Source organism: Corvus cornix, chromosome 3 (assembly GCF_000738735.6).
Source record: "Corvus cornix cornix isolate S_Up_H32 chromosome 3, ASM73873v5, whole genome shotgun sequence".
NCBI classification, from domain to species: domain Eukaryota; kingdom Metazoa; phylum Chordata; class Aves; order Passeriformes; family Corvidae; genus Corvus; species Corvus cornix.
This window is the reverse complement of record NC_047056.1, coordinates 79,132,670-79,160,330: the sequence shown is the minus strand read 5'-3', so window position 1 is coordinate 79,160,330 and position 27,661 is coordinate 79,132,670. Positions and strand designations below refer to the sequence as shown.

At 39.2% G+C, this 27,661-nt stretch overlaps 1 protein-coding gene across 1 annotated transcript in view; it reads left to right on the top strand.

The window, feature by feature from the left end:
* Window positions 1-24,567, top strand: part of ZNF292 (zinc finger protein 292) — a 53,271-nt gene extending 28,704 nt beyond the window's left edge. The window contains exons 4-8 of the mRNA XM_039568262.1: window positions 453-588; window positions 10,403-10,605; window positions 13,355-13,491; window positions 14,678-14,819; window positions 16,568-24,567. Of these exons, the coding sequence (XP_039424196.1) occupies window positions 453-588; window positions 10,403-10,605; window positions 13,355-13,491; window positions 14,678-14,819; window positions 16,568-23,740 (7,791 nt within the window). The 3' untranslated portion in view covers window positions 23,741-24,567. The remainder of the gene's footprint in view (window positions 1-452; window positions 589-10,402; window positions 10,606-13,354; window positions 13,492-14,677; window positions 14,820-16,567) is intronic.
* Window positions 24,568-27,661: the final 3,094 nt, after the last annotated feature.

The window sequence follows — 27,661 nt, the reverse complement described above, 5'->3', positions numbered from 1 at the left end:
AGTGAGATCTTAACAGCTAAAATCTTTCGACATTATAAAAGTATTTTTTTCCGTGTCTCCAGTACATAGAAATTGAGCTGCTGAAGAGCTTGAGAAGATAAAGTTTAGGCACCTGATACCAGGCCAATATGTGGACCAGAGAAATTACTCATCCATTTTTAAAAGAGAGGCCTATTTCAAAATTTAGTTTCAGAAATTTCAGAAGTAGCCTGTTAATAAATCTCAAGGTGAGTTTGAGGCACTCAGTTGTTTTGGTTTTTCATCTTAAATCTTAGGCAACAGAGGCAGAAGTAAAACCTATATAGGCTGAATTTTAAGATTGTTTTGTTATACATTTAACTCTCTATTTGATCAGGTGTTATTTTGACAACATAAGGTATAAAGGAGTATGAAAGACACATTACTTATGTCTTGTTTAAACAATACTTTGTTTTGTAAAATATATTGTTCAGGTGGCTCATAAAAACTTGATGGAAAATGGCAGCCAGGAACTGCACATTTTAACAACACTTACACAAGAGAAGGGAGTGTGGAAGAACCCAGTATTGTGTGCTATTCTTTCCCAGGAGCAGTTGGACCCAGATAAAGGTAAAATTTAACATTATGGTTGGGATAATATATACTTCATTTTTATCATACACTGAAATAGTGTTATGATATATGGAAGTTTTTTGTTCAATATAGTTTGTGATAATTTATGAAGTATATAAATAAATGTGCTTGTGGCATTTTCTGAATTAATAAGACAGTATGTTCATGGGAACATACAAATAATTTAATGTTGGTATTTTACATAAATTGCAATAATGCCTTGAATTCTCTTGCCATTTTCTTTATAAGCCATGTGAAGGGAGTTTACATACAGGCTAATTTACAATGGGGCAAGTTCAATACTAATATACAAAATGTATTTGACATAAAAAAAATTAAAGCTGCATATTTTTTTTAAATGAGAATATCATTTACTCAGTTACAAAATGCAAATGGTAAGAGGGCCTTTACTGAAGTTTCATTTAGACCTGAGTTCTGAGAATGGCTAACAGTAGTTGCATAGGGAAGAATATATGATCAGCAGAAGCTTACAAGGATAGTGCCCTGATATGTTATTTTCGTTTTGGTGATTGCAATTCACCAAAGAAGTGGTATCCTTGTGTGAATAAATTTTAGTTGTTTTTTTGATTCTTTGCCTAAATGGTTTTAGAATCTGTATAAAGCATTACATGTAAGCATCTGTGGCAGTTGCACAGTTCTTACATCAAGTGAAGTAGTTCCTCTTACTGTCTGCCTCCTTTTCCTGCTTATTTCATATGATATTTTCTATCTATTGACAAGTTAACTATTCAAGTGTCTTTTAATGAATGCATCACAAGACCTGATTCGATAGACTGCTATCATGTCTATACTAGTTTGAAAACAAACCAGCAGGAGGCACCAAGTCAGAATAACAATTTAATAAGGAAATTTTAAAAAAAATAAAGGCAGAAAACACTGGTTTAAACTGACAGAGTCAGGATACAACCTGACACCCTGTTAGGGTGTCAGTAGCAGTCTGATAAGATGGTGGCTGCAGTCCTCCTGAAGTGGTGGATGTGGTTCTGTCGAAGTGGTGATCCTGTAGAAGGGTCTGCTCTTCCTTGGAGGTCCAGTGGTGGCTATGTAGCTGCTGTCCTCTGGGAATCCAGTGGAAGGGGTGTCTGTGGTTTTCGGAATCTCAGATTATATCCACGATGGGATGCTTGGTTCCTCATTCTGGGTGGAGCATCTCACAATGGGGTAATGAGGCATGAGGCCAGGCATTGATGGGCTCATTAACAGAAGATAGTCCAGAGGGAGGAGGCAAGGAAACACTGCCCCACCTGGTTTCAGCAGCTCATGAGGATGGTAATAGAATACACTGCAACCCAGGAAAATGTCTCATCTTCACTCTTCTGTAGTGTCTTACATATGTCTTCAAGCTTTACTACCCCATTCTTTGTATGGGGAACCAAAGGTTTATTCAGCAGTCAATATGATTTTCTGCTTCTTTCTGCATTCCTTTCACAGTATTTCCTAACATTAGCCTTGCTTCTTGACTGCACATTGAACTAGTGTTTTCTTAAATCAGGACTAAGCAAGACATTTTCTTGAAGACTAGTACCTATTTCAGTGTTAGGATTTCCCCCTACCACACCTGCATGTTAGGCTTGCATTTTTTTCCCCCCATGAAAATACTTTTGGGGGGTTAATCAACATTTTAATTTTATCTGTTATGCTGTGTTGTGGACTGTTGGCATGGTTTTACTACCCTGCTTTTGTCAGCATATTTTGCCATGGTTCTCTGCTCTTTTCCAAATGTTTATAAAAGTCCTGGACATAGGCTGTCCCTGGTACAGATCCTAAAGAAACCCACTGAGAGTTTGTTTGGGGTTTTTTGTTCTTTTTCTATTAACTGATAATTTATCTGTACAAGGATCTTCTTTTTACTGCCAAGAGAGTTTGGCATCTTTAGGGATTTGATGGACTTCTTTAGAAAATAAATTGGATCTCCTTTTTTCAAATTACCACAGCTCCCTTGGATAAGTCCAGTAAATGTATAATGTGATTGATTTTTTTCCCCCCCCCCCAAAAGTTATGCTTACTCTTCCACAAGATTTGCATTTCATTCCTTCTTTTAATTACTTATTATGCACCTAATACAGACTTTGGATTTGTATGTAGTCCTTAGAGTCCCACAGAGTACTCCTTTACTAGTTTACTCTCAACTACCCTGCAGCCATTGTAACAGTAAGGTACTTGTAAGAGAGAGGTTTAATTAATATTTATTTGCATTATATTTGAGTCTTTTAAGAACTTGCTCATGAGTTCAGTATTGGATGAGGGGACACAGGGCAATAAGTAAGATTGTGACCATGGACTTCAGGAGAGCTAACTTTAGCATCCTTAAGGAACTTCTTGTAAGAATCCTATGGGAACAGGTCCTGCAGGGAGGAGGGGTCCAGTAGAACTGGTTGATACTCAAGGATCACTTCTTCCAGGCTCAAAAATGATACATCCTGATGAGCAAGAAATCAGGCAGAGGGGGCAAGAAACATGCATGGATGAATAAAGAACTCTGGTCACTACTCAAGCATAAGCAGGAAATACACAGGAGATGGAAGCAGGGTTTGGCCACTTGAAGTGAATGTAGGGAGGTTGTCAGAGTAAATTGAAAGGAGACAAGGAAGGCCAAGGCCCATCTGGAATTAAATCTGGCCAAGGATGTCAAGAACAACAAGAAAGGGTTTTTCAGATACATAATTACAAAAAGTAAACAAAGGGTAATGTGGGCCTGTTACTAAATAGAGGGAGGACCCTGGTAACAGGTGATGCAGAGAAGGCAGAATTACTGAATGCCTTCTTTGCATCAGTCTTCACTGAAAAGATCAGCCCTCAGGGAATCTCTGATCCAAGAGCCAGTAGAGTGCCTCCCCAGCAAGTTTGCTGGTGACACAAAGCTGGAGGAGTGGCCAGTACCCCAGAGGGCTGTGCAGCCCTTCAGAAGGACCTTGACAGGTTGAAGAGAGGGGCAGAGAAGAACCTTCTGAAATTCAACAGAGGCAAATGCAGGGTCCTGCACTTGGGGAAGAATAGCCTTTTGAATTCCTTTATTTTCAAACTGTACAAACTTCAGACATAGTGTGAGAAAAGTTTGTGTTTTCTGACCACACAGCGCAGCTGTTTGCTTCTGATTACAGACAAGGAAATGCAGGCTTGTCTGAACTGGGTTATTCTCTTGCTCTCCTAGTTTTGAGAATGGTCTGTTGCATGGGTTCCACCTAAATATGAGCAGGAAGTACTCACTACGTAAGATGTTAGGGAGACTATTCTCTTGAGTGCCACGTCATTAAAGTAATTGCCTTACTTCTGACTGCTTTGGACACAGCTCAGTTTTCTGATGAATTTAATGTAAGGATTCAGTAAGGATTCATGCACTAAGAAGTGCAAAAAAAGTAGGGGGTGGATATACAGTTCTTTGAAGCAGTGTTAAGAACAGCATACCTGTCATGGATTTCCTTGCTGATGAGTATTGCTGCATTACTACAAGATGTTCATACAGTACTATGATATAAAACAGCAAAATTTGTCTTGAACTGTACTGCAGAAACTACATGCATGCAGTAGATACAAATTTGAGCTGGTGTGCACATACAAGATCTTTTCATGTTGGAAATATTCTCCGTCCCCTTGATTTGTCACCAGCTTGGGTGACAAACATTGGCATTGCCATATCTGATCATAAAAGTTGGGAAGCCTGGCTTAAGTTACCAAATTCTGTGCAGAAAATAAAAGAGAATCTTCTCTTGGGAACTATTTAATGCTGAAACCTACAACTTGAGTTGTTTCTGAAGACAATGTATCTCTCTTCCTCTGCTAGTGAAACATAAGCGTTGTCGTTTGTGACTGTGCTTGTTCCCACAGTGCTAGTCTGTATGGAAGAATAGCCTGGAAATGAGTATTTGGATTCCTAATTAGCTGAGGAATGTGGTTTGTTCTTGACTGGCGACTCCAAAGATAATTTATTTGCTGCAACTGGATCATCTTTGGTTGTCATTTTTGGGCCTCCTCAGTGAACATCTGAATTTGATAGCATTATATATGACTCCCATCTGAGAGGTTTCTTGAGGAACTCCTTTTGAGTTTCCTGGGTCTGGATCAATCTACATTAATTTAAGAGCACTCAGGCAATCTTCCACTCAAGCAGTTCAGTGCTGAAAGGACAGATCATTCCCCCAGCTCCTCGTGTCTTGTTGTTTCTTGCCTCTGTCCCTTGTCTTTACTCAGCAGGACACACAACAATTATGTGACTAGGTCTGGAACTTCCAGATTCGAATTCTGGTTCCTCAGCAGTATTCCTCTTACAAGTGTGCTCAGGAGCTGTAAACTACTTGCTTGTTCACATCAATTTTCTTCTTTTTCCACCTAAACCTGTTTCCTGTGTCTTTAAAGAATGTCTTATCAAATTTGGAGTTTTGTCTGTGTATCACTGTGGACATTTTAGACTTGAAAGATCACCCAAAATTACGTAATCTTATTGAGTCGTGAGGATAGCAAAGTACCAGTGTTCTCAAATAGTATTTCAGAGATACACTGGTGTCATTCTTTGCTGTGGAGCACAGCTCTACCAGTTTCCATCACCTCAAATACTGGGGACAACTAGTCAGTACTAAAGCAGAAAGAAGTCTGGAAAGGTATTATATGAAAATAAGGTCTCCTATCCACACCATTAAATTCAAGAAAACACTATTAGCTGTAATTGCTGACTAGGCTGGAAGTAAATGGTTCACCTGCTGTAGCACTCATCAGCTGTTTCCATACTGCTATTGGACACTGCATTGCATTGCATTTGTATGGTGACCTGCATGACTTCTTTTTTTCTCAAGATTGCATATGATAGACAAGAAGCACTTGTATTTGGAGAGAGGAATTTTCCACATTTCTCCACTTCATTAATTGGTTACAGAAGGAAACCTTAGTAAGGTTGTCTTAATTTTCTCACATCATAGTGGGTCTTCTGTCTTACTGGCCTCCTCCTGAACTACCAGATAGCTTAATGTGAGATCAGGACTGATACTAATCTAGAATTGAAGCTGATCTGAATTAATGACAACTGAAAATTAAGTTTCCTGAAAGTTGAAGTGTTTGGGGTTATGCAATAGCCTATACAGTCTTAAAACACTGCACTTCCATCCTCAGTTTCTGTCAATGTGGCTTGTGCTCTTCAGCATGATCCTGCTTTTCCATCCTCGAGGTTATTATTTTCTTGTAGTGATGGTATAATCCTTCAAATGGTCACTGGTATCTCCTCAGTTGATACTGAGGGTGAGTGGAGGAACTGTCTAGAGGAAAAGGATAACCCTACGAAAAGCCAGGCTGTTGCTGCTTTTTTGGTATCTAATTCTAATTATCCTTAGAGATTTAAACCTGGATGCCAAGAGTTAGGTTCTTGCATTTTTCATAAGTTTAAATGTAGTAGGGAGGCATCTAAAGAATATGTCACTGAAAAGAGGATCCAGATACAGCCATCATTATCCAGAGATTGTCAAGGTGGATAACAGGCAGAATTTAACAGCCAACGTGGAACTATTTTCAGTAATTAGAGCACCTGTCACCAGAAGCTGAGTGATACCAGCAGCCTCAGTTTTGAGAGGAGAAAAAAAAATAGTGTTTTCCTCCTGGGTATATTCAAAGCAGCCATCTGGAACTTCTTTTACCCTTTCTCCAGACACTATGCCACTACAGAAGCATCCAGGATTGATGCTGCATTCAGCAGAATTGTGCTGAGACGTTGTTTGCGTGAAGGATTCTGAGTCCCAGCTCCTGGTAGATATGGAAAGCATCGAGTCAGTTCAGAGTCACCCATAGTGTGAATGCATATGTAGACTAACACTTGAAGATGACTAAAGAGATGTCATGGTTCAACCCCAGCCAGCAGCCAAGCCCCACTCAGCCACTCACTCACTCCCCCACCTGCAGCATCGAGGAGAGAATAGGAAGGGTAAAGGTAGAAAACTCAAAAGTTGAGATAGAGACAGTTCCATAGGGAAAGCAAAAGCCAGGCACACAAGCAAAGCAAGGAATGAATTCAGTGCTTCCCCTGGGCAGGCGGGTGTTCAGCCATCTCCAGGAGAGCAGGGCCCCATCACACCTAACGGTGGCTTGGGAAGACAAACACCATCGCTGCAAACGTTGGCCCCATTCCTCCTTCTTCCCCTGCCTTCTATACTGAGCATTATGCCACATGGTCTGGAATGTCCCTTTGGTCAGTTTGGGTCACCTGTCCCAGCTGTGTCTCCTCCCAACCTCCCAAGCACGCCCAGGCTCCTCCCCAGCATGGCAGCACAAAAATCAGAACAGGCCTTGGCTCTGTGTAAGCCCTGCTCAGCAATAACAAAAACATCTCCACATTATCATCACTGCGTTCAGCACAAATCCAAAACACAGCCCCCTACCAGCCACTGTGAAGAGAATTAACCCTACCCCAGCCAGACCCAGTACAGTAGTTTCCTGACTAGCAACTGAAGTTCTTTGAGATGGTTTGTCCATGTGTATATTCACCTCCTGGCTTCATCCTCCTTGGCCAAAGCAAGGTTGATAAGATGTAAAGGTCTGTGGTAGATAAATCTGTGCCTACCCTACATCTGATGAAGGGTCTGGTAGTAGGATTATGAGTGCTTTGTAAGGCAAATACTCTTTGTGCTCTTCAAGTCTTCTAGTCAGCTAAAACATGGCATTAATGTGGACTGTCTTCCACAGAGAACCTGTTACTGCTTGGAGCTTATTCCTGCACTTGTGTGCTGCTAATCTATGGATTATGTTTTCTCTGGTTTAATCAATGTATGGTATGAGCAATACCTGTAATAAAAGTTCCTAGTCCTTCTTGTGAACTTGGCATGGAATTACTTGGTAGTAGGACCTGACATGCCAGCTGTTGGACTCAAGGGGATAACAGGGAAACTGTCTGAAAAGGTTAGATCCCAGTCTGTCCAAGTTAATTTGCTAGCCTTAGTAGATTGTAGTACCACCTGTCAGATGTTATCTGCACGTCTTTATTTTCTCTCATATTCTGTAATTTCATATGAATTTTGCACATGCCTTGCACAAACATGTTTATGAATTTTAATGGCTGAGGGAGCATTGCACAAAAATGACATTTAGTAATTTTTCCAAGAGTCATTCCCATTAAATATGTCAAGTTTTATGCTCATAGGGGTTAAGTGACTTGTTCTAGATGAGCACTTGTGTCTCAAAGCATTTTTATGAATTACAATTGTTATGGTAAACTAACAATTTGTCCACAATAACTTTTGAAATGGGTATTGCATGATAAAATATATTTATAAAATATTTAAAAACAAACAAAATCTCCCTCAATAACCTCAGAATCTTATCCTTAAGACTGTTCCCCACCATAAACTTACTCCTGTAATTTCAGTGCTGGGTTTTGTCTTAAAATGTCAGCTGTAGTTCAGTTACAAAATAAATGTAATTTAAATTCATGTTTTGAATGAGCTTTCAGATGCTAAACGTAATGGTTATTATCACTGGGATTAGAATAAAGGCTTAAGAGCTAATATGTAGCTCTAACCCTGAGGTCTTCCTGTGTCTTGTTGAGAAGATAACAGAAAATGTGCTGATGCTTATGCAAGGTAGGCTGGCTGAAGCAGTAAACACCAAAGGAAGGGGATTACTGAGAACTAGCAGATAGAACATAGTGTTTACAGTATTAAATGCAGCAATTACAGTAATAAATCAGAGTGAAACATCTTGGGTTACCAATATATCTTAAAGTCTAAGGTCTTCCTGTATCTTGTTACAGAAATAAGGTAAAATGTTCCGATGTTATATCCAGGACTAAATGTGAGCGAAGGATTATTGGTACCTGGTGGAGGAAGAGCAAGGCTAGACTATTGAATGTGGTTAGTCACAGGGTCATTTGTGGGTTGGCAGGAGTAGGAACGTTTTTTATAATGCATGGGTAATGACATTAAAGGAACATTTATGTGCTGCTAAGAATGTCCCCTAATAAATACAAAAAATGTTTACTGTCTACCAATTGTCGGTTATTGTGCTCTGGTTTTCCTTTGTTCCTACATAAATACAAATCTGGTCATAGCTTCATCATCATGAGGAGAGGAAGAAGGAGCTCATTTGATTTGAATATTCTTACACATCAGTTAGCCATTGCTGATCATGTGTAACAAGGTACAAGGATATGTATGAATAAACAACTGAGAAGTTGGTTGAAATGATAATTCAACCATAAATCTGAAAATGCGTGAAAGATAATGATGGGGTCTAACAGTCCCAGTTTCTGGAAAAGGCAGTATTTTTTGCCCTAAAGTCTTGTGCACTCAAGTGGTAAAGAAAATGGTTGACCTGATTTATTTCAAGATGGACTTTTAGTAATGTTCCGTATAAGCAGCTAGAAGAAGGAGAAATCATGAAATAAAGACAGTAGTGAATCAAACTAAATGGGATAGGAAGACACAAAAAATAAAATGAGATGAGCTTTTTTCTTCCATCAAACCTCATGTTTCATATTCTAATAGTTCAGATATTAGAGAGAGAATTCATTTTTTACATGTTGAAAGTACTTACTTCATCAAGACGAATCAGGACTTGAAAAGTCAAGAAAATATAAATTAAGTGAATGGGCAGCATGATTCAGGTGAAATTCAGGACAAGTAAATTGAAAGGAATATAATGAAAGTTCCTACCAGGATGTGTCAGAAAGTGAGCACTGCAGATGACCACAAGGTTTTGGGAAGGGGTGATGAAAATACTCAAAACTGGAAAAAATCACATTTAGAAAGGATCAAGATTTTACTCTTAACACTGAAAGCATATAATGTATCTGCTGGTTTTCACAAAAGAAACAAAAAACAGTAGAAAAAGTCTGCTGTTTTTAAAAGATGTGAGAATGTATTATTAAAGTGAGGGTAATTGAAAACCAAATTATTTTTTAATGCAGTATATATCTATCTTGTGGAAACAGGGAGGTGTTAATGTCAAAAGGATTAAACAAAATTGATTGTCTATGTGTCTAGTTTTTATAACTGACTTTAAATATTCTGTAGGTAGTACTAAACCTCATGCTTCAAAGCTGAAACAATTTTGATCTTGAAGATCTGGATGAGACCTGAGATATATATTTAAGAATCGGAACATTAATCCATGTTCCTCCTTTTTGTAGGATTCTTATGCCTTCCAATGAGGCACCTAGAGTTGGGTGCTTAGTGTAGACTACACAGTTTAACTCTGGTGGGAGCATATCTGAAAAATACAGTTCAATACCCATCTCTTTTGAGTTTTAGACTATGCACAGTCAAATGTATACAAGATAAGCCTCTTTTTTCAAATAAGGAAACTTATTTGGTTGAAGAACTTTAAAGTGTTTGACTGTATACTATGTGTGTATAATACGAAACATTTCACACCAATAAAAACAGGTTCAGAAACTTCTGTACTTGTCACATAAATCTTTTAATAGCAAGATCTTTAAAAGGCAACTGTTAGCGAAGGCATAGCGCAAATGTTCAAAGGATGTGAGAGCAGTGGCTTTGTGTTGTCTTTCTGTAGAACTATAATTAAATGGTATCTAAATATTTTAATATTTATATGGTCTCTCAGTCTGTTTCGTGTGCAGCTGTTTTGCCAAGAAATTAGAATTAATTAAAACCTGCAAGTATATAAAAGGTCTGTGACAGGGAGCTTTTATGATAAAGAAGTACAGTTCACCAAGAAGCTTTTCCTCATCTTTGCTTCATATCTTTTGTATCTATTTTGATTTGTGTAAATTTTAGGAGTCAACCATGACTGAGTAAATGCCATCTGTTAGCTCTGTAACATGCATATAATGTTTTGGCTTTTTTTTTTTTTGAAGTGAATGAATTTTTAGTATCAGAAGGCCCTGTCCTGCTGGATATGCGTATTAAGCACCTAATGAAAGCAAAGGAATTAACACAAGCTACTGCCCTGGCAAAACTCTGCTCTGACCATCCAGAAATCAGTGCAAAAGGCAATTTCAAACAAACCTACCTGGTCTGTCTTTGTTCAGGATCACCAAATGAAAAGCTAATGGAAGAAGTAAGTAAATAATGAAGAATTTTTTTTCTTAGACTTTTTTCTTTAATGATAGTAAAGTCACTAATCATAAGCTGGTGTTCTGTAAAAGAGATTTTTCTTTTAAAATATGATCTAAAATATTTTTGGTATTCTTTTTTTTCTTTTCATTCAAGTTACTTTTAAGCTGAGTAGTAATGACTCAAAACACTGATGAAAGTGTCTTACTAGGTCATTAGTGGGCATTTTCTGGCTGTGCCACAACTTTGTGTTTGATTTTGTGTGAAGTATTTTAAAACTCTGCCTCAGATCTCATTAGTAAAGTGAAGTTAATCATTTTCCCATTCTTATTACTTTAACTATATTGCTTTTCATGCATACCTAGTACATAGAATGGGGCCCTTTAGATGCCACTTGCAGTTCAAAGAATAAATGTAACTTAACCCAAATGCCTGGGTGCAACTGAAGGTGAAATCAGGTATTTGATCTGGTTTGTAATATAAAATCCTTCTAATTTAAATACAGAAGTCAGAGAGGAGATGGCAGCTTTGCTCTTTTGTATTCTTTCAGGTGGCATCTTAATTTCTCATCCCACTCCAGAGTTTTAGCTGAGCTTTTTTTCCTTCTTGAAGGAAAACTAACTGCAAATGTCACTTCTCTTGTCTGCCTGTGTCTCTCTGCTGTCTTTTTGTTGCTGTCATCTTTTTATGTTAAATATTAAGCCTATTGCAATTGAACCTAAAGGGTAAGAGCTGTGCACTGGTTAGAGCTGGAAAAGTTTCCTACCCTAGGTGTAGACTAAATTCTAAGATGACAGCTTCTCACCAAGGATGTTCTTCAGATACTCAGTAGAATTGGATCAGTCTTGGTTTCCCAGCTCTGGCTGCCGCAGACCCTGTCAGAACAGGCTCAGGAGGGGCTGACAGGGCTGTGCAATCTTATCTTTGTTTGCTGGAGACATACAATGGAACTTGGAATTTATGACCCTGCAAATAGGCTTCCTTCATTACTCAGCCCCCCCACAGAATGGGCTCATTCAATGAATGAACCGTGAATCCCCTGGACAAAAGGAATGGGTTAGGCTTGTTTCTTTGGATGCCATAACGTACAGATAAGTTCAGACTGGGTTATCAGAGAGAACCTAATTCAGGTATTTCTGAGCTTCAGATTGCTTAGATTTGCAGCTTCAGCTGCAGCACTCTTTGCAGTATTGCTAACCATTTTGGAAAGATGATGTATTACCAAGAGAAGGCAGGTAAGTTTTAGCATGTCAAGGTGGACTTAGGAACTGAGGAGGACAGTCATTTTGTAGTGTGAGAACAGTAAGAAAATAGAGGAAAAAAAGAAGTATATTATTGGCGTGGAAATTTTTATATCCATTCAGAATAGGCAGGAAAGTAACATTTGAGCTCATTTTCAGCTTGGATTAGTCTAATAGTTTCCTTCAATAATATGAAGAATTCAGACCTGCAGTATGTGAAATGCTAGACTGACAAACTTGATGGCTGGACTTACACAAACCTTTGCTGGAAACAGGGTCCATTAGGAAGTGGGAGAGGCTGGAAAAGCTTTTTATGGAAAAAAAGTTCCCTTTAAGCTTTTAATTGATAGTCCTTGTCTGAGATGGGGCACTGAGCAAAGGAGAACTTCAGTCTAAATTGCTATTACAGTTACACTGTTCCACGTTTGAGAAGTATAGTTTTCTTTAGAAGATGACTTTGAGGCTATTAAACCTCAAATGACATTCAGTGAAAGGCTGTTGGTATATTTACAAAGTGTCAATTTAGAGGTGTAAAAATAAGTAGTTGTGCTATTCAGAATTGTAGTTTGATCGCTGGAGACCGTGGTGCCCAACCCAGCTGTGCTGCCGCCTCACCCGGAGTGCCAGACCAGCTGGGTGTTTGGGTGAGCACTTCTGTCTCTTGCTTTGGGTGGTCTTGTGATTCTTCAAGAGAGACTTCCAACAGTGCTGTTGTCATAGTCAAGCTATTCTTCAACTGCTGGTGTCAAAGAATAAGTACCAGCATGTCCTGCCAGATGCACTAATTGATGTAATCAAACCAGTCTGCTGAGAATCAAAGTAGACAGTAGTAGTTACAGCAAGTGCAGTGATTCAGTACAGCTGTCTAGGAGTACTGAGCAACTGATTTTTCCTTTGATTTGCCACAAAACTAAGTACTTCCATTGGTACTTGAACAAATAAATTCTGTTGTACAGACTGTAGTGTTCTTCTAGAACAGCATTCAGGTGACCTGCTTCTTACTGTACAGCTTTCCTTTTCTTCATATCTTCCATTTTTTAAAAAGTACTAGAACATTCATGTTAAACCTCAGATTCATTAAGCACCCAGCTTGTTGTATTAAAGCAGTAGTAACATCAGTGACAAGAAAACTGAATTAAAATTCCAGGTAATTTTCTTTTTTGTGTTAAGCTGTAATTTAAAGTTGTAAGTCTGCATATCACTATTATCATATGTATGTGATATATATGAATAATTAATGTACTATAAAATTCTTAGGTGACTGGGACACTAGATACAAATAACTCATATGTCGAAGAAACAAGTTTATATTCACTTTAATAAAACAGTCTGGTGGCATAATGAGTTTTGATGCTGCCTAGAAATGTACTGATTTGCTTTCAAGCTCATCTCTATCCAACTGTTAAATTAAAGTTCTGAATTGTTGTCTTCTTGCAAAGGCTAATGTGACTGTATGTCTGAAAATGAAACCACTTTCTTAGTCTGGTTCTGCTTCTCTTTCTTCCCTTCTAGATTGCAGAAGTAGATTGCAAAGATGCTCTAGAAATGATCTGTAACCTTGAATCTGATGGAGATGAAAAAAGTGCTCTGATCCTGTGTGCAGCATTTCTGTCTCGCCAGCTGCAGCAAGGGGAGATGTACTGTGCCTGGTGAGTTTGAATCTCATCTGAGAACAAAAACTTAGTCTGGGGAAGATACATAAGCCGTAAGTTAACTTTCTTTAGCTGATAAAATCTGTGAGCTAAACAGAAAGGAGATAAGACTCTTGGAAAGCTAAAAATGAAAAGAAGTGGAATTTGCAAGATAAGCATCCATTACATGAATTTGAAGGTTGTTTGTATGATGAGGTAAATACCAATAGCTGGTCAATAATTTTTCTGTAGAAATAAGAAATTTAATATCTGCAGGCAACTGGTCAGCATTATGTCAGCATTTAATGTGTAAGTACTGTTCCTTCTGTCCTGGAATAACACAGTGTTTCTTTTTCTAACAAACTTACAAAGGAAGCAGCTCTTTACTACTACTACTATAACCACAGTAATAAGGTAGATGAAGATACTGTTTAGGGCTTGCTTTCATTAATGTGGGAACAAATAACTGGTCTTTGTTGGCAGATATTTGAGCTGTTAGGGTTTGAATTTCCTTCTGCTAACTAGCAAACCTGTACAATTCCTGAAGAATTTGCTTTGTGCATCTCTGTTTTATGTGCAGCAGCAGGAGAAAACTGGTAATGCAGGATTTTGCTTTAAGAGATTCTGCTAAAGTTTTGGGGGTTACAGCATTCCACAAGGTACTAGTACTCTTGGTTATTCTCACCTAAGGACAAATGAACAAGTGAGATAATGTTGATACTGTGATACTGTTTGGCTTTGGGGGTTAATTTCTCACTAAATAACAGTCATATTCAGCTCTTAAAGCAGAGCAGCTTTAGAAAAAGTGGTATCTACCACAGAGAAAAGCCAATTTTCTATAGCTGTTAGTAATTACTAAGAGTTCAGAAGTGTACAGTTCCAGTCTGTGAATAGTAAACTACTGTGCAAGACTTTGTTTTTTCCAAGACCGCATTGTGAGTAAATATGTAGCATAAATTGTGATAATACTGGTTTTATTCTGAACTGTCCTTCTGGAATTGAGTCATTGTCATAATTTTGAAATTTAGATACTTAATAGTGTGGGTATTTTAATAAAAGCTTTTCTCTCTAAGATAAGGTGTGAATAAATTTCAGATTTTTTCCTCTCCCAAAGACAAAATGGAAACTGTTCTTAGCCTTGCATTTCTTATGATCAGATTAGTGGTTGCATTGATGGCCCTGAAATATTGTTCTCTTGTTCTAGGGAACTGACTCTTTTCTGGAGTAAACTGCAGCAAAGGGTAGAGCCTTCTATTCAAGTGTATCTAGAGAGATGTCGTCAACTTTCTGTGTTAACTAAGACTGTTTATCACATTTTCTTCTTGATTAAAGTTATTAATTCAGAGGTAAGGATACTCCTGAAAGAATATTTTTGGCACTTTTAATGGAAATGTAATCAGGAAAATTTATGAAAGCTTCTTCGACATCCTGTCTTTCTGTGTAGCATCAGTTTTGGGGCAATCCTGACTGGTTTTAGGAAAGGCGATAGCAACTTCCTTCTTGCAGGTACATTATTAGTTGATTCATTTTGAATCATTAAAACTTTGGTTCCTTTGGAAAAAAAGAGTGGGGTTAAACAGAAAAGCTGGATGCCACAACTGAGATGAAGAAAACACTAAAGGTGAGGTTATAACCTCTAGGTTTGCCCATGTCCTCTAAATGTGGTATTTTCTGTAAGCAGGCCCTAACATTCCTCGCCATTATTTTCCATATTTCAAAAATTACAGGAAATTGAGAGGATAGGCTTATGAAGAAAGGAAATGAAAGGTGTATATTAATATAAAAGAAAAGGAAAATTACAGGAAGTTTAGAAAATAAAAAAGAAACTATACCAAAAAAACCCCAAAATAATAACCCAAAACCTTTTGAATTGCCACTTAGGAATGTAGTTTATTTTGATAAGTGAAATACTTGTCATTTGTGGGCTTAGATCCAATGTTGTTTAAAACCCTGCTCATCTCTCCCAGCTAACCTTGTCATCTAATTTTGTTAGTTTCTTTAGGAGTTGCAATATTTAATACTGATAGCTAAATTGAGCTCTTACGAAGATTTCTGTAAGTTGGGATATTCATTCTAAGCATAAAAATTCCTGTTTTCCTTTTTCAATGTTCTTGTATGGCTCATCATGGGCTTCTAAATTTAAAGATTCTTCCTCACTCCAATCCCCCCCGAAAGACCTGAAATAGGATTGGAATTAAGAGAGGGGGAGGAAAATAACTTTCACAGAGTCTTGTGACATTAAGATCTCTGCCTGCTCCATGCCATATTGATTTTTCTCCAGTGAGCATTTGATCATGTAATTGTTGGCAGAAATTGGAGACCATGCAGGTAGTAGACTTGTACATTCATAAATTTGCTGGACTTTATTCTCATGTATGCCGCAGCCTCTCTTGTGCATCCCTGGCAGCACAAAGAGCTTGTAAGGTGGATGTAAATGTAAATGGTGTTGCCTTAGGGTATGAATGAGTAAAGACCACATGACCTTTAGAACATTCAAATGATGGAACATTTAACGAAACTTAACTATACTTACTGCTTTCAGTTGGACTGAAGCCGTGTGTTCAGTTGACGTCAGTTGACTTTGAGGTGACATGTTTTTAAATAATAACCTTTTACCTTAACTGATCTCCGAATTACAGATCTTTCTGAAGATCACGTTTTTCTTTAACTGCAGCAATTTTTACTGTTTGAAATCTACCCAGTGTTAAGCTGATGTTTCATAGGAGCTCATCTCAAATACCTGTGGCACAACTGACAGGCTTTATTCCAAGGAAAAGGCTCAATATTGCTCTAATATAAACCAAACATCTCTAACATACAGTCCCACAGTCCTCAAACTAGACAGAACAGACAATTAATTTGTCTTTTTAGTTGTATGTAAACTTCCACATTTTTTTAGTAGCATGAAGACAAATTATGCAACTTAAGCAATAGCATCTGAAGAAAATCCATTATGTTTCTTAAGGTAAAAAGTATTACTGTGAACCCCAGGTGTATTTTTTCTGACAGTGAGGATTGAATAATGACATATTTTACTTAAAAGTATAGAAAGAGTTAGATAAGCTGACTTACTAAAATTAGTCTTGCTTTACAGATTGATGGTGCTGGACTTGCAACCTGCATTGAACTGTGTGTGAAAGCACTGCGCTTGGAATCCAGTGAAAATGCGGATGTCAAGATATCTATTTGCAAGACTATCTCCTGCTTGCTCCCAGATGATTTGGAGGTCAAACGTGCTTGTCAGCTGAGCGAATTTCTTCTGGAACCCACTGTGGATGCGTATTATGCTGTTGAAATGCTATATAATCAGCCTGACCAGAAGTATGATGAAGAAAATCTTCCAATACCAAATTCTTTGCGCTGTGAGCTCTTACTTGTACTGAAAACTCAGTGGCCTTTTGATCCAGAGTTCTGGGACTGGAAAACTCTAAAGCGTCAGTGTCTGGCACTTATGGGAGAGGAGGCATCCATCGTGTCATCCATAGATGAACTAAACGATAGTGAAGTTTATGAGAAGGTTGAGGATGGCCAAGAAGATAGTAAAGACACTTCTCTGAATGGGCTCGCTGGCATCGATGAGGCTACGAGCCTTCTTAGGGGTATCAGAGATGAAAAGCAGAAAAAGAGAGAAATCAAAAAACTCAGAGAGAGGGGGTTCATATCAGCTAGATTTAGGAACTGGCAAGCTTACATGCAGTATTGTGTGTTATGCGACAAAGAATTCCTAGGTCATAGAATAGTTAGGCATGCACAAAAACATTATAAAGATGGAATTTACAGTTGCCCTATTTGTGCCCAAAATTTTAATTCTAAAGAAAACTTTGTTCCCCATGTAACTTTGCATGTGAAAAAATCTAGCAAAGAGAGATTGGCTGCTATGAAACCACTGAGGAGACTGGGAAGACCTCCTAAAATAGCAACTGCCAATGAGAATCAGAAAACTAATTCTGTATCCAAACAGGAGCAGCGACCCATCAAGAAGAACAGTCTCTATTCAACAGACTTCATTGTGTTTAATGATAACGATGGCTCAGATGATGAAAATGATGACAAAGATAAACCTTACATACCTGAGATAGTGCCAGTTCAAAAGCCACCCCCTGTTAATGAATTCACCTGCCCTGTAACACTTTGTCAAAAAGGCTTTAAATATTTTAAAAATCTAATAGCACATGCAAAGGGCCATAAAGATAATGAAGAAGCTAAACGTTTTCTTGAAATGCAGAGCAAAAAAGTGATTTGCCAGTACTGTAGACGACATTTTGTAAGTGTTACTCACCTGAATGATCATTTACAAATGCACTGTGGCAGCAAGCCTTATATCTGCATACAGATGAAATGTAAGGCTGGCTTTAACAGTTATGCTGAACTGCTGACCCATAGGAGAGAGCATCAAGTCTTCAGAGCTAAGTGTATGTTTCCCAAATGTGGCAGAGTGTTTTCTGAAGCCTATTTACTCTATGATCACGAAGCACAACACTATAATACCTATACCTGCAGAGTCACGGGCTGTGGGAAGGTGTACCGCTCACAGAATGAACTGGAAAAGCATGTTGAGGACCACAACAAGCAGCCTGAAAAAGAAGAGCAGCCTGAAAACCAAACTAATCAGCCTGATCTTAGTCTGCCTTCTAAAACTAATGAAAGTACTGATGGAGTTGCAGTTAAAGAGGAATTGACATCTCCAGCTGAAAACCGAAGTAGTTTCATTGAAGGAGAAAATGTCTGGACCCAAATCAAAGCAGAACCAGTTGGGAATGAAAGTGTAAATGCATCAGTGAGTGTACTGCAGCAAAGCAATTCCCTGTCTAATGCTGGTTCAGAGCAGTCTCCTATGGGTTCAGTGAAGACAGAAGAGACAGTTCCAGCAGGCAGCATTAAGCTGTCTGTTGTTAACCAGAAGATCCGAGATAACTTTGTAAAAAGAGGTAAATTGGCTGCTACTGCCAGTAAAGCAGATACTACTAAACCTGGGGTCCAGCAGTTGTGCCCATCAGTTGACTCTTGTCCTCCAGTTTTCCAAGAGAGAAAGGAAGAAGACTGTCTCAGTCAGACTCAGAATATTCAAACTGTTTCTGTGACCTCAGACACATTAAAACCAGAAGCCCTTGAATCAAAAAACTTAGAAAGACAAGTGAGCACTGTAAATCCATTCAGCATGCAGAATCAGACAGGGTATCGAAACGGTGTACCCATTTCCAAACTTGAAATTGAAGACAGTATTAAAGCTGCAGCTAATCTATATAACCTGCCTTTAAAAACTTTAGAAAGTATTACGTTTATTCCATCACAGCCTAACATAAATAGCTCTTTAGTTCCAGCTGTGTCACCAGCAGCCCCAATTCAGAAATTTAATTGTCAGGTTGAGGGGTGTACTCGAACATACAATTCATCACAGAGCATTGGCAAACACATGAAGGCAGCACACCCTGATGAATATGCTGCTTTTAAAATGCAGCGTAAAAATAAGAAACCACGAAAATCCAGCAATCTGCAAAATGTGCCGAATGATGGGAAGATTGTATATCTTATGCCATCACAAGTGGGCAATCCCAGTGGTGCTGCTTTTACTGCACAGAACAAATCAAATTTGAATCCCACCTGTTCCAGTCAAGTGCAACATGTCTCAAGTACTCTTTTCCCAACCCACGTAGAAAATTTGGCGAATCCTATGTTGCCTATAGTGGAAAGTGTCATAAATCCAAATTTGTCTACTCGTATTAAAAGTGAGCCTGAGAGTGTTTTATGTTCACAAATGGAAAATTTGTCTGCTGCAACCTTACCTTCCCAGTTGGACGATCTGGCAAAAACAGTTATGCCTCTGAATATTGATGGTGGTTCAGATCCTTTTCTTCCTTTGCCTGCAGAAAATGGTCCGATGTCTCTCTTTCCTTCATCAGCAGAGAATCCTCCAAATTCAGTCTTCTCACAACTGGAAAATAACACAAATAGCTTTTCTTTGCAACTAGAAGGAAACACTAGTTCTGCTTTCCCAAAAGAGGAAAGTGTTGATCAAATGTTTCCCTCACGATTGAGTAATGAAAGTAACTTCAGTGAAACTAGTTCTCAACATCCAGCTTCAGAAAAGGTGAAAAAAGATCGTGGCAGGGGCTCAAATGGGAAAGAAAGGAAGCCAAAACATAACAAGCGGGCAAAGTGGCCAGCAATAATTAGAGATGGCAAATTTATCTGTAGTAGGTGTTTCAGAGTTTTTACTAATCCTAGATCACTTGGTGGTCACTTATCAAAGAGGTCTTATTGTAAGCCTCTTGAAGGATCAGAAATTTCTCCAGAAGCTCTGCAGGCTAATGGACAATCTTTGCTTGCCAGTATGATTCTTTCTTCAAATTCATTGAACTTGCAGCAACCCCAGGAGTCTGCCTTCAATCCAGAGACGTGTTTTAAAGATCCATCGTTCCTCCAGATACTTGCAGCTGAAAATCGTTCCACACTGCAGACTATGTTTCCACGGGCAAATGTGACTAACTTTAATACCAGTGGGAATGAGGAAGGTAATCAAATTATAAAACAAGCCTTGGAAACTGCAGGCATCCCGAGTACCTTTGATAACACAGAAGTACTTCCACGTGTGGTTACAACAAGTTGTGTCTCTGGTACAACTCAGATAAACACAGCTGTTCTCCCCAACTCGGCTGCGCCCCCTCTGCTGCAGACAGTCTGTAACCCCAGTACCCTGCTGACAGACCAAAACAGGACCCTCAATGCCAAAATTCCTCCACTAAACGAATGCAAGAGTTTGCCTGTTTTTGCAACAGAGGACTTAATGCTAAAGACCATTGAAAATGGCTTGTGTCCTAGCTCATATTCTAACACTGTTGCAGCAGCACAAAACTTTGCAGGGAACAGTTCACGAGCTTCAGTTATAAGTAGTCCCAAGAATTCGGGATCAAGCAACTTGAATAAGAAGGGAACCAGCTCTTCAAAGAGGAAGAGAAAAACACCTACACCCCTGGTTGTGCCCAATACATCACAGAAAGTAGCAGTAAATAATGCAGCAGTGATGGGACTTGTAACGAAAAGCACTGAAGGAAACATGCAAATACAGGGAGAAAGTTTTCAGTCCAACTTGCTGGCAAATTGTGGCTCTCAAACGGTGGTGGAAAACCTTGCGCAGAAACTCAATAATGTTGACAATCAGTTATTCATGGCCAGTATCAAAGAGAATTTTAAAACAAATCTTGAGGCTCATACAGTTCTGCCCCCTTTAACAGTAAAAACTGAAAATGGGGATTCCCAAATGATGGCTGTAAATTCTTGTGTGCAGGCAAATTCAGAAGAACAGATTTCACAAGACAGTGTTATGCAGAACTTTGAAAAAACCCTGGAAATAATTAAAACTGCTATGAATTCACAGATGCTTGAGGTGAAAACTGAAATTCAGGATACTGTTGCTGCTTCAGGACTGAACTTGCAAGTAACTAACGCACAGGCTTCTTCAGAAAGTTCTGCACACAGTGTAAAACTACCCACTACTACACAGTTTGCTGTGCACGCAGGGAATGTTACTGCTGCAAAGGGTAGCTCTGCTCAGTCTGAGATGTCTCAAAAGGATGATACTCAAATATCAGAAATTTTGGAAGGCTTGCAAAAACTGAAGCTAGAAGATGATTCTCTTGTTCCCATCTCTGAGACTGTTTCTCAGTGTCCTCCAGCAGATAAGCCAGCGCCAGCTGTTCCTGTTTTATCAGTTGAAAACAAACCCCTCATCCAGATATCTCCAGAGGCAAGTAACATTCAATTTAGTGATAGAGTTAATAAGCCTTTTGTATGTCAGAATCCTGGCTGCAATTACAGTGCTATGACAAAAGATGCATTATTTAAACACTATGGCAAGATCCATCAGTACACTGCAGAAATGATACTAGAAATAAAGAAACATCAACTAAAGTATGCCCCATTCAAATGTGTTGTAGCTACCTGTCCAAAAACATTCACAAGAAACTCCAATCTCCGAGCACACTGTCAGCTTGTACATCATTTTACAACAGAGGAGATGGTAAAATTAAAAATTAAGAGGCCTTATGGCAGAAGATCTCAAAATGAAACTGTAAACACAGTCCCACAGCCTGTTGAAATAAAAACTGTGCAGACACTAGTAATAGAAAACAAAACTGTAGCTCCATTGGTCAAAGAAACTCAGATAAAGGAAGTTGCAGAGCCTGTAAAGGTATTGGAAAAACTTCTACCAGAAAATAATATTCCTGAAATACTGGAAAAACCTCCCCAGGTGGTTTCTGTTCCACTGGAGCAGCATAATGCAGCATCTTTTGATAGTATGCAGGAGCAAGCCAAAGTACGCAAGGCTAGGAAGCACAGGAAGGAAAAAGAGGAGAGGAATGGTAGGAAGCCCGTAACAAAATCTTTGGAGTTTCCCACTAGATACAGCCCATACAGACCTTACCGGTGTGTCCATCAGGGCTGCTTTGCAGCTTTCACAATACAACAAAACCTAATTCTTCATTACCAAGCTGTGCACAAATCAGACCTCCCTGCCTTCTCTGCTGAAGTGGAGGAGGAAAATGAGCAAGGCAAAGAGGAACGTGAGGAGGTGGAAACCAAACCTGCTGTCAGAGAGTTCAGGTGTGAGGTGAGTGACTGCTCTCGTATCTTCCAGGAAGTTACCAGCTTGATACAGCATTATATGAAGCTTCATGACATGACCCCAGAGCAAATAGGAAACATGAAATCAGCCCCAGAGGTGGGAAGGTTTTTTTGTGACCAGTCTCAGTGTAAGTGTTCGTTTACAGCATATCTAAACTATGTTGTGCATCTTGAGACGGATCACAGTGTTAAGATAAAGCCAAACAAAGTAGAAGATGATGGCATGTTCAAGTGTGATTGTGAAGGCTGTGACCGTATTTATGCTACCAGGTCTAACCTCTTGAGGCATATTTTTAACAAACATAATGACAGGCATAAAGATCATCTGATAAGACCCAGGAGACTGACACCAGGCCAGGAAAACATTTCAAGCAAAGCAAATCAGGAGAAACCATTGAAGTCTAAACAGAGAGGACTCAAAAACAGATCAGGAAAAGAAGGCAACAGGCTGTCAGTGAAAACAAAACGAAAGAAAAACTTGAACTTGGAAAACAAAAACTCAAAAGGAATACAGGTTCAGGAAAATAAGGCTTATTCACTAAAACGCGGAAAGTATGTATATTTAATAAAGACCAGAAACGATGCCTTATCAGAATGTACGAGCAGGTTCATAACTCAGTATCCATGTATGATAAAGGGATGTTCTTCCGTAGTCACAAGTGAAAGCAACATAATAAGGCATTATAAATGTCACAAGCTGTCCAAAGCATTTACTTCCCAGCACAGGAATCTTCTTATTGTATCTAAAAAACACTCTGTCTCCCAAGTAAAGGAAGCCTCTTCTGAGCAAGAGGAAACTGATAAAAAGACTGATGTGAAAGAGCCTGAACCGAGTTTGATAGCGAGCAATAATGATTCAAGCACAACTACCTTACCACAAAAGGAAACTGAAAAAGGTGAGAAGGATGAAGTGGATGAACTGACAGAACTATTCATTACTAAACTAATTAATGAGGATTGTTCAACTCCTGAAAATCAAGCAAAAATCTCTTCCAGTGTAAATAGTGATTTGCAGGAGACTAGCTCCTGCCCCTCAGAGAAGCAAAAATCAAACAACCTGAAAAGAGCAAATAAAGAGAAAAATGTATCTCAGAGTAAGAGAAAGAGAGCCGAGAAAACAGAGGAAGCACTGCCCAGTGACGTGAGTAGCCTGCACAAGGAGGAAGAGACTGCTGTCGCCATTCAAACGGCCGAAGAGCAACCTGCCACTTTTGACTGGAGCTCGTTCAAGCCAATGGGTTTTGAAGTGTCGTTCCTCAAGTTTCTTGAAGAATCTGCTGTGAAGCAAAAGAAAAACTCTGAGAGAGACTACCATAGCAGCGGAACCAAAAAAGGATCCCATTCGAACTCACGGAAAGCCAGTGAGAAGGCCCCTGTAGCAAGTGATAACGTCACTTGGTCATGTTCTGAAACTGAAACCCTTGTACCGTTTGCCAACCCATCACGGCTTCCATGTGGTGATAATGTAAAGATCGTGTTAGACAAGACTCTTAAAGACTGCACTGAGTGTATGCTGAAGCAGCTTCAGGAAATGAAACCTGTTGTCAGTTTGAGAAAGCTTGAAGGACGTTGGGAGGATAATCCAGAGGTTATAGCTGCAAAAGTAATTGTTTTGGGTACTGAGGAAGGGGAATCAAAATACTGAAAACCTAATGTGTTTAACCGTGACCTGTAATAGAATTTATTTTGAATAGGAAGCCATCAAGCATGCTAGTAACTGTGGAGCTCTTTTATTTTGAAGTGATTTAATCTAGCAAAAAACATGACATGAGTCATGTAAATGTTTTATTTGTTTTTTATCCCTATGGGACTTAAAGAACAGAGTAATTGCTTCAGTTTTGTAAATACTTGATCAAGACCTCAACTTTCTATCAGATTGTCCTTTCCATAAACTAAATCTTTGTGAGTTGTCTGTGATTGGTATCTTTCACCAGGTTACTTCTCATGTATAACAGTTTTCTTTATTTGTAGATACATTTTTTTGTATATATTTATTATTGTAAATCATTTGCTGCCACCAGCAGTCTGTAAGTCTAAACTATTAAATGACACATTTATATTCGGAATTTTAATTTGTAACTAAGTGAGCAAGTTTTTAAAACTGTCCTTTAATCATTTTAAATTAAGAACTTTTGAACTAAAGCTAGCTAAGTCTGCCATATCCAGTTTATTTTGCATAAGACATTTATTTACAGAAGAAAAGCTGGATAAGATCACATTTCATAGGTTAAACATACTGACACACTCTCATTTTTGTAAATTTTAACATCCAGTATCTATGGATGATATTCATATGTAGTTAACACAAATATAATAGTTTTCTTATAGCTACATTTTTCATTGCTTTTAATTGGATACAAAGCATTTATGATTCCATAATAAAAATGGAAATGTGAATAAAAATAGTTTGCTACATCGAAGATTTAAAACAATATTTGGTATTAAAGAATCCGTTGTGAATGTGATAGAAAATTAGTAGTGTGGAGCAGTGTATATATTTGAGGTGGTGATTTGTGAAGTAGCCCAGTATTGCCTTAAATAAAAACACATTTCATTTCTTGTTTTATACATGTGATCTTATAAAGGTTATTTTTGTTTCTGTAACTTAGATTGGTGTATAGTTTAATTTTTGTTAAAAAAACAAAACAAAACAAAAAAACTTCAGAAACCGTTTTTGTAAATAGTGGGTTTATAAAACAGATGGTTTATTTTGATAATACCAGTTTGGTATCTATCTATAAAATACACGAGTCCTTACGCCATACCATTAAAAACTAAATAAACAAGGCACTTTCTGAAAGGGAAGTGAGATTGTGATCTTACAGCTAAACTCGGTGGTTGTGCTCTGTTGGTGGCATAGGCTCCCTTTGCGCTCCTCTGCCTCTTGCTGACTGTACGTGGCACCACTCTCACAACCTCTCTTTTCCACACTGGAACGAGCCTCAGAAGCGGTGCTGCTTATAGTGCCCGGGATCGGAGCAATTCCTCTGTATGCTGCTAACTGAAATGACAGGTATCCCGTTTGTTGAGTAACCAAAAGTGTGAATGCATTGGTGGGAGCTGTCAGTACCCAGGAATCTTCAGTGTTGGTTTTCATGCGTGGTTATGTTTGACTCAGCCAGCTGGATTGTGTGGTACCAAAAACTTTTCTTGGATTATTCTCATTACTGGATGTGACCTACCTTCAGTAATATAAAACAGTCTTTATCTTGGGTGAGATTGGCTTGATTTTTTTTTTTTTCTATAAACTTGTCTTGCTGTGTAAAGCTTTGCATTAAATGCTACACTTGATTGCTCGTAAGCTATTCACCTGGAATCTCTGACAGTTTTCCTGAATATCAGTGCAGAGGGCACCTTCCTACAACCAAATGAAGTGACTTGTTGCAAGAGTGAGGATTATGTGTGAAACAGCGGAAAGGCAACAGCATTTCACCTCGGGCACAGCCCTTGGTTTGCTACATGGTGCTAAATTGCTTACCTTCGCAGAAAGCCTGTGCTTCCATTTGAACAGAGCCCGTCGGCTCCTCTCGCTTTCCATCTCTCCCAAGTGACTAAACTCGTAATTATGCCACGTTAGTAAATGAAAGGTGCAGTCTGAGAATGATAAAACCAAAACAAACCCTTGCATTTTGACTCTAGGAGTGATCATTTTAATCATTACAAGTACACAGTGCCATGTTGTACCTGCCAGAGGCCGCTGGTCCCCCTCGATGGAGCTGCTGTTGGATACCAGCCACGGTGCTTGTAGAGGGAACTTCTGCAGGGGAGAAGAGGGCAGAGATCCTCTGGAGAGGATCCACAGAGCTCGCCTGAATTCTCTTGTTTTCAGCTGTACCTAACCACTGCAGTCCCTGTCAACAGACCTCGCAACTGTTAGTCTTTAGAAGAGTATTTGTGTTGTGTAAGTTGAATAGTTTCAACATTCCCAATGATTGATACTGTATCATTTGCAGTTCTTGGACTGAGAATAGCATACAACTATTTAAGCTACGCAGTGCTATACTAGAATGCTATTTTTAAAAAGAGAAAAGGATTAAAAAATCCAATGTCCTAAATACCCAGGAAGTAATTTCTGATTTGGATCTGAATTTCTGAGAATAAAATATTTAATGCTGTCTCATTCCAATCAATCCAATTAAAGCACATGCTGTACCCATATAGTTAGTACTTCACGGTACACTTCCTTTTAGGTGGTTACAGACAGCCTGTCCAACAGGTAAGCTTGTATGGGGTTTATTTCCTTTTTAAAAACAAACAAAGGTATTTTGAACTTAAAATGGGGAACCAAAGACAGGGTCTGATTTAAAATGTCACAGACTGCAGAGGGCAGTCTGCTTTGTGAAGCCACCTACAAAAACTCCCGAGGAAACGAGTCTGGTATTTGCATTTAGGTGTTTTACCTTGGGTAATACGGAAGGCCTCCCACCCTAGCAGCCGTAGCATGCCTGGATAGGCAGCTTCTCTGGGGCCTGAAGCCACCCCCCTGCCCTGGGGGCTGCGGGGATGGGGCTCCGACGTGGCCGGGCCCAGCTGCACCAGCAGCACTTGAGCCTGGGGGGTGCCCCAAGGGGCCGTCGGCCCCACTGCCCAGTCCTTCTCTGTTTTCTGCCTTTTCTTTCTCCTTCCTCTGGGTCTCTGCCTTCTAGAATTGTCACCCATTAACTGTGGAGCTTTCAGGCAAAGGCGCTTTCTTTTAAGCCCCTTGTTGCCATCAGGAATGTGCTGACTAAAGCAGCAGTTCTTGCTGATGGGGAAGCAACCAAATTGAAGAGTCTATCTGGGTGCAGAGTTATGGGCGGTTTTGTGATTGAAAGACGCCTTTAAATTGACAGTCAGCCTCTGGTGCTCAGCTATGTTTATAAAGAAATCTGCTATTTTCTGAGCCCTAATTCAGTGTAAATAAGGGTAGTAGGTTTGTCCCCACATGTTTCAGGGTGGTCCTTCTCAGCACGATGGGGGGACTGTGGGTTCTAGAGCATTACACTGGGACATTTGGTCTATGGCTGTTGGATAGAAAGTGAGCAATGCTTGTACAAATAACACTGGAAGCAGTTGTTGTGAGGGGAAAGTAGTTGGCTAATTGTTGCAATTAGTTTCTGTGCCAAAGAATTAGGTGGTTGGGGCTCCCATCTGTGTGCAGAGGAGGGAGGGACAGGGGCAGGGACAGGCTATGCTGGGGTTTAGGCTCCCGAGCTGGAGAAGCTCCTGCTCATGGCTTTCTCAGCCCTGCCTGGAGCCTTGGTATGGAGATGATACAATTAAAGGGTTGGGAAATGGGGCCACTGCTACTGGAGAAGGGAGTATAGGGAAGAAACTATCAGCACAGAGGGAAATATTTTATCTGTGTCTTTTTTTTCAAACCTCTTCTGTCCCAAGGCAAGAAGCTTACTTGGGTTTTAAAGAAAATGAGAGTCTATGTAAGACACAGATCTTTCGATGTTTGCAGGGATGTTTTGGAATAGGAATGAGGTAAATATTTTTGTACTAATGTCCATGTGGTGATCATGCTATTTCTCCACTACAGTATGGGCTCAGATCAGCTTCCTATCAATTGCTTAAATCCTTG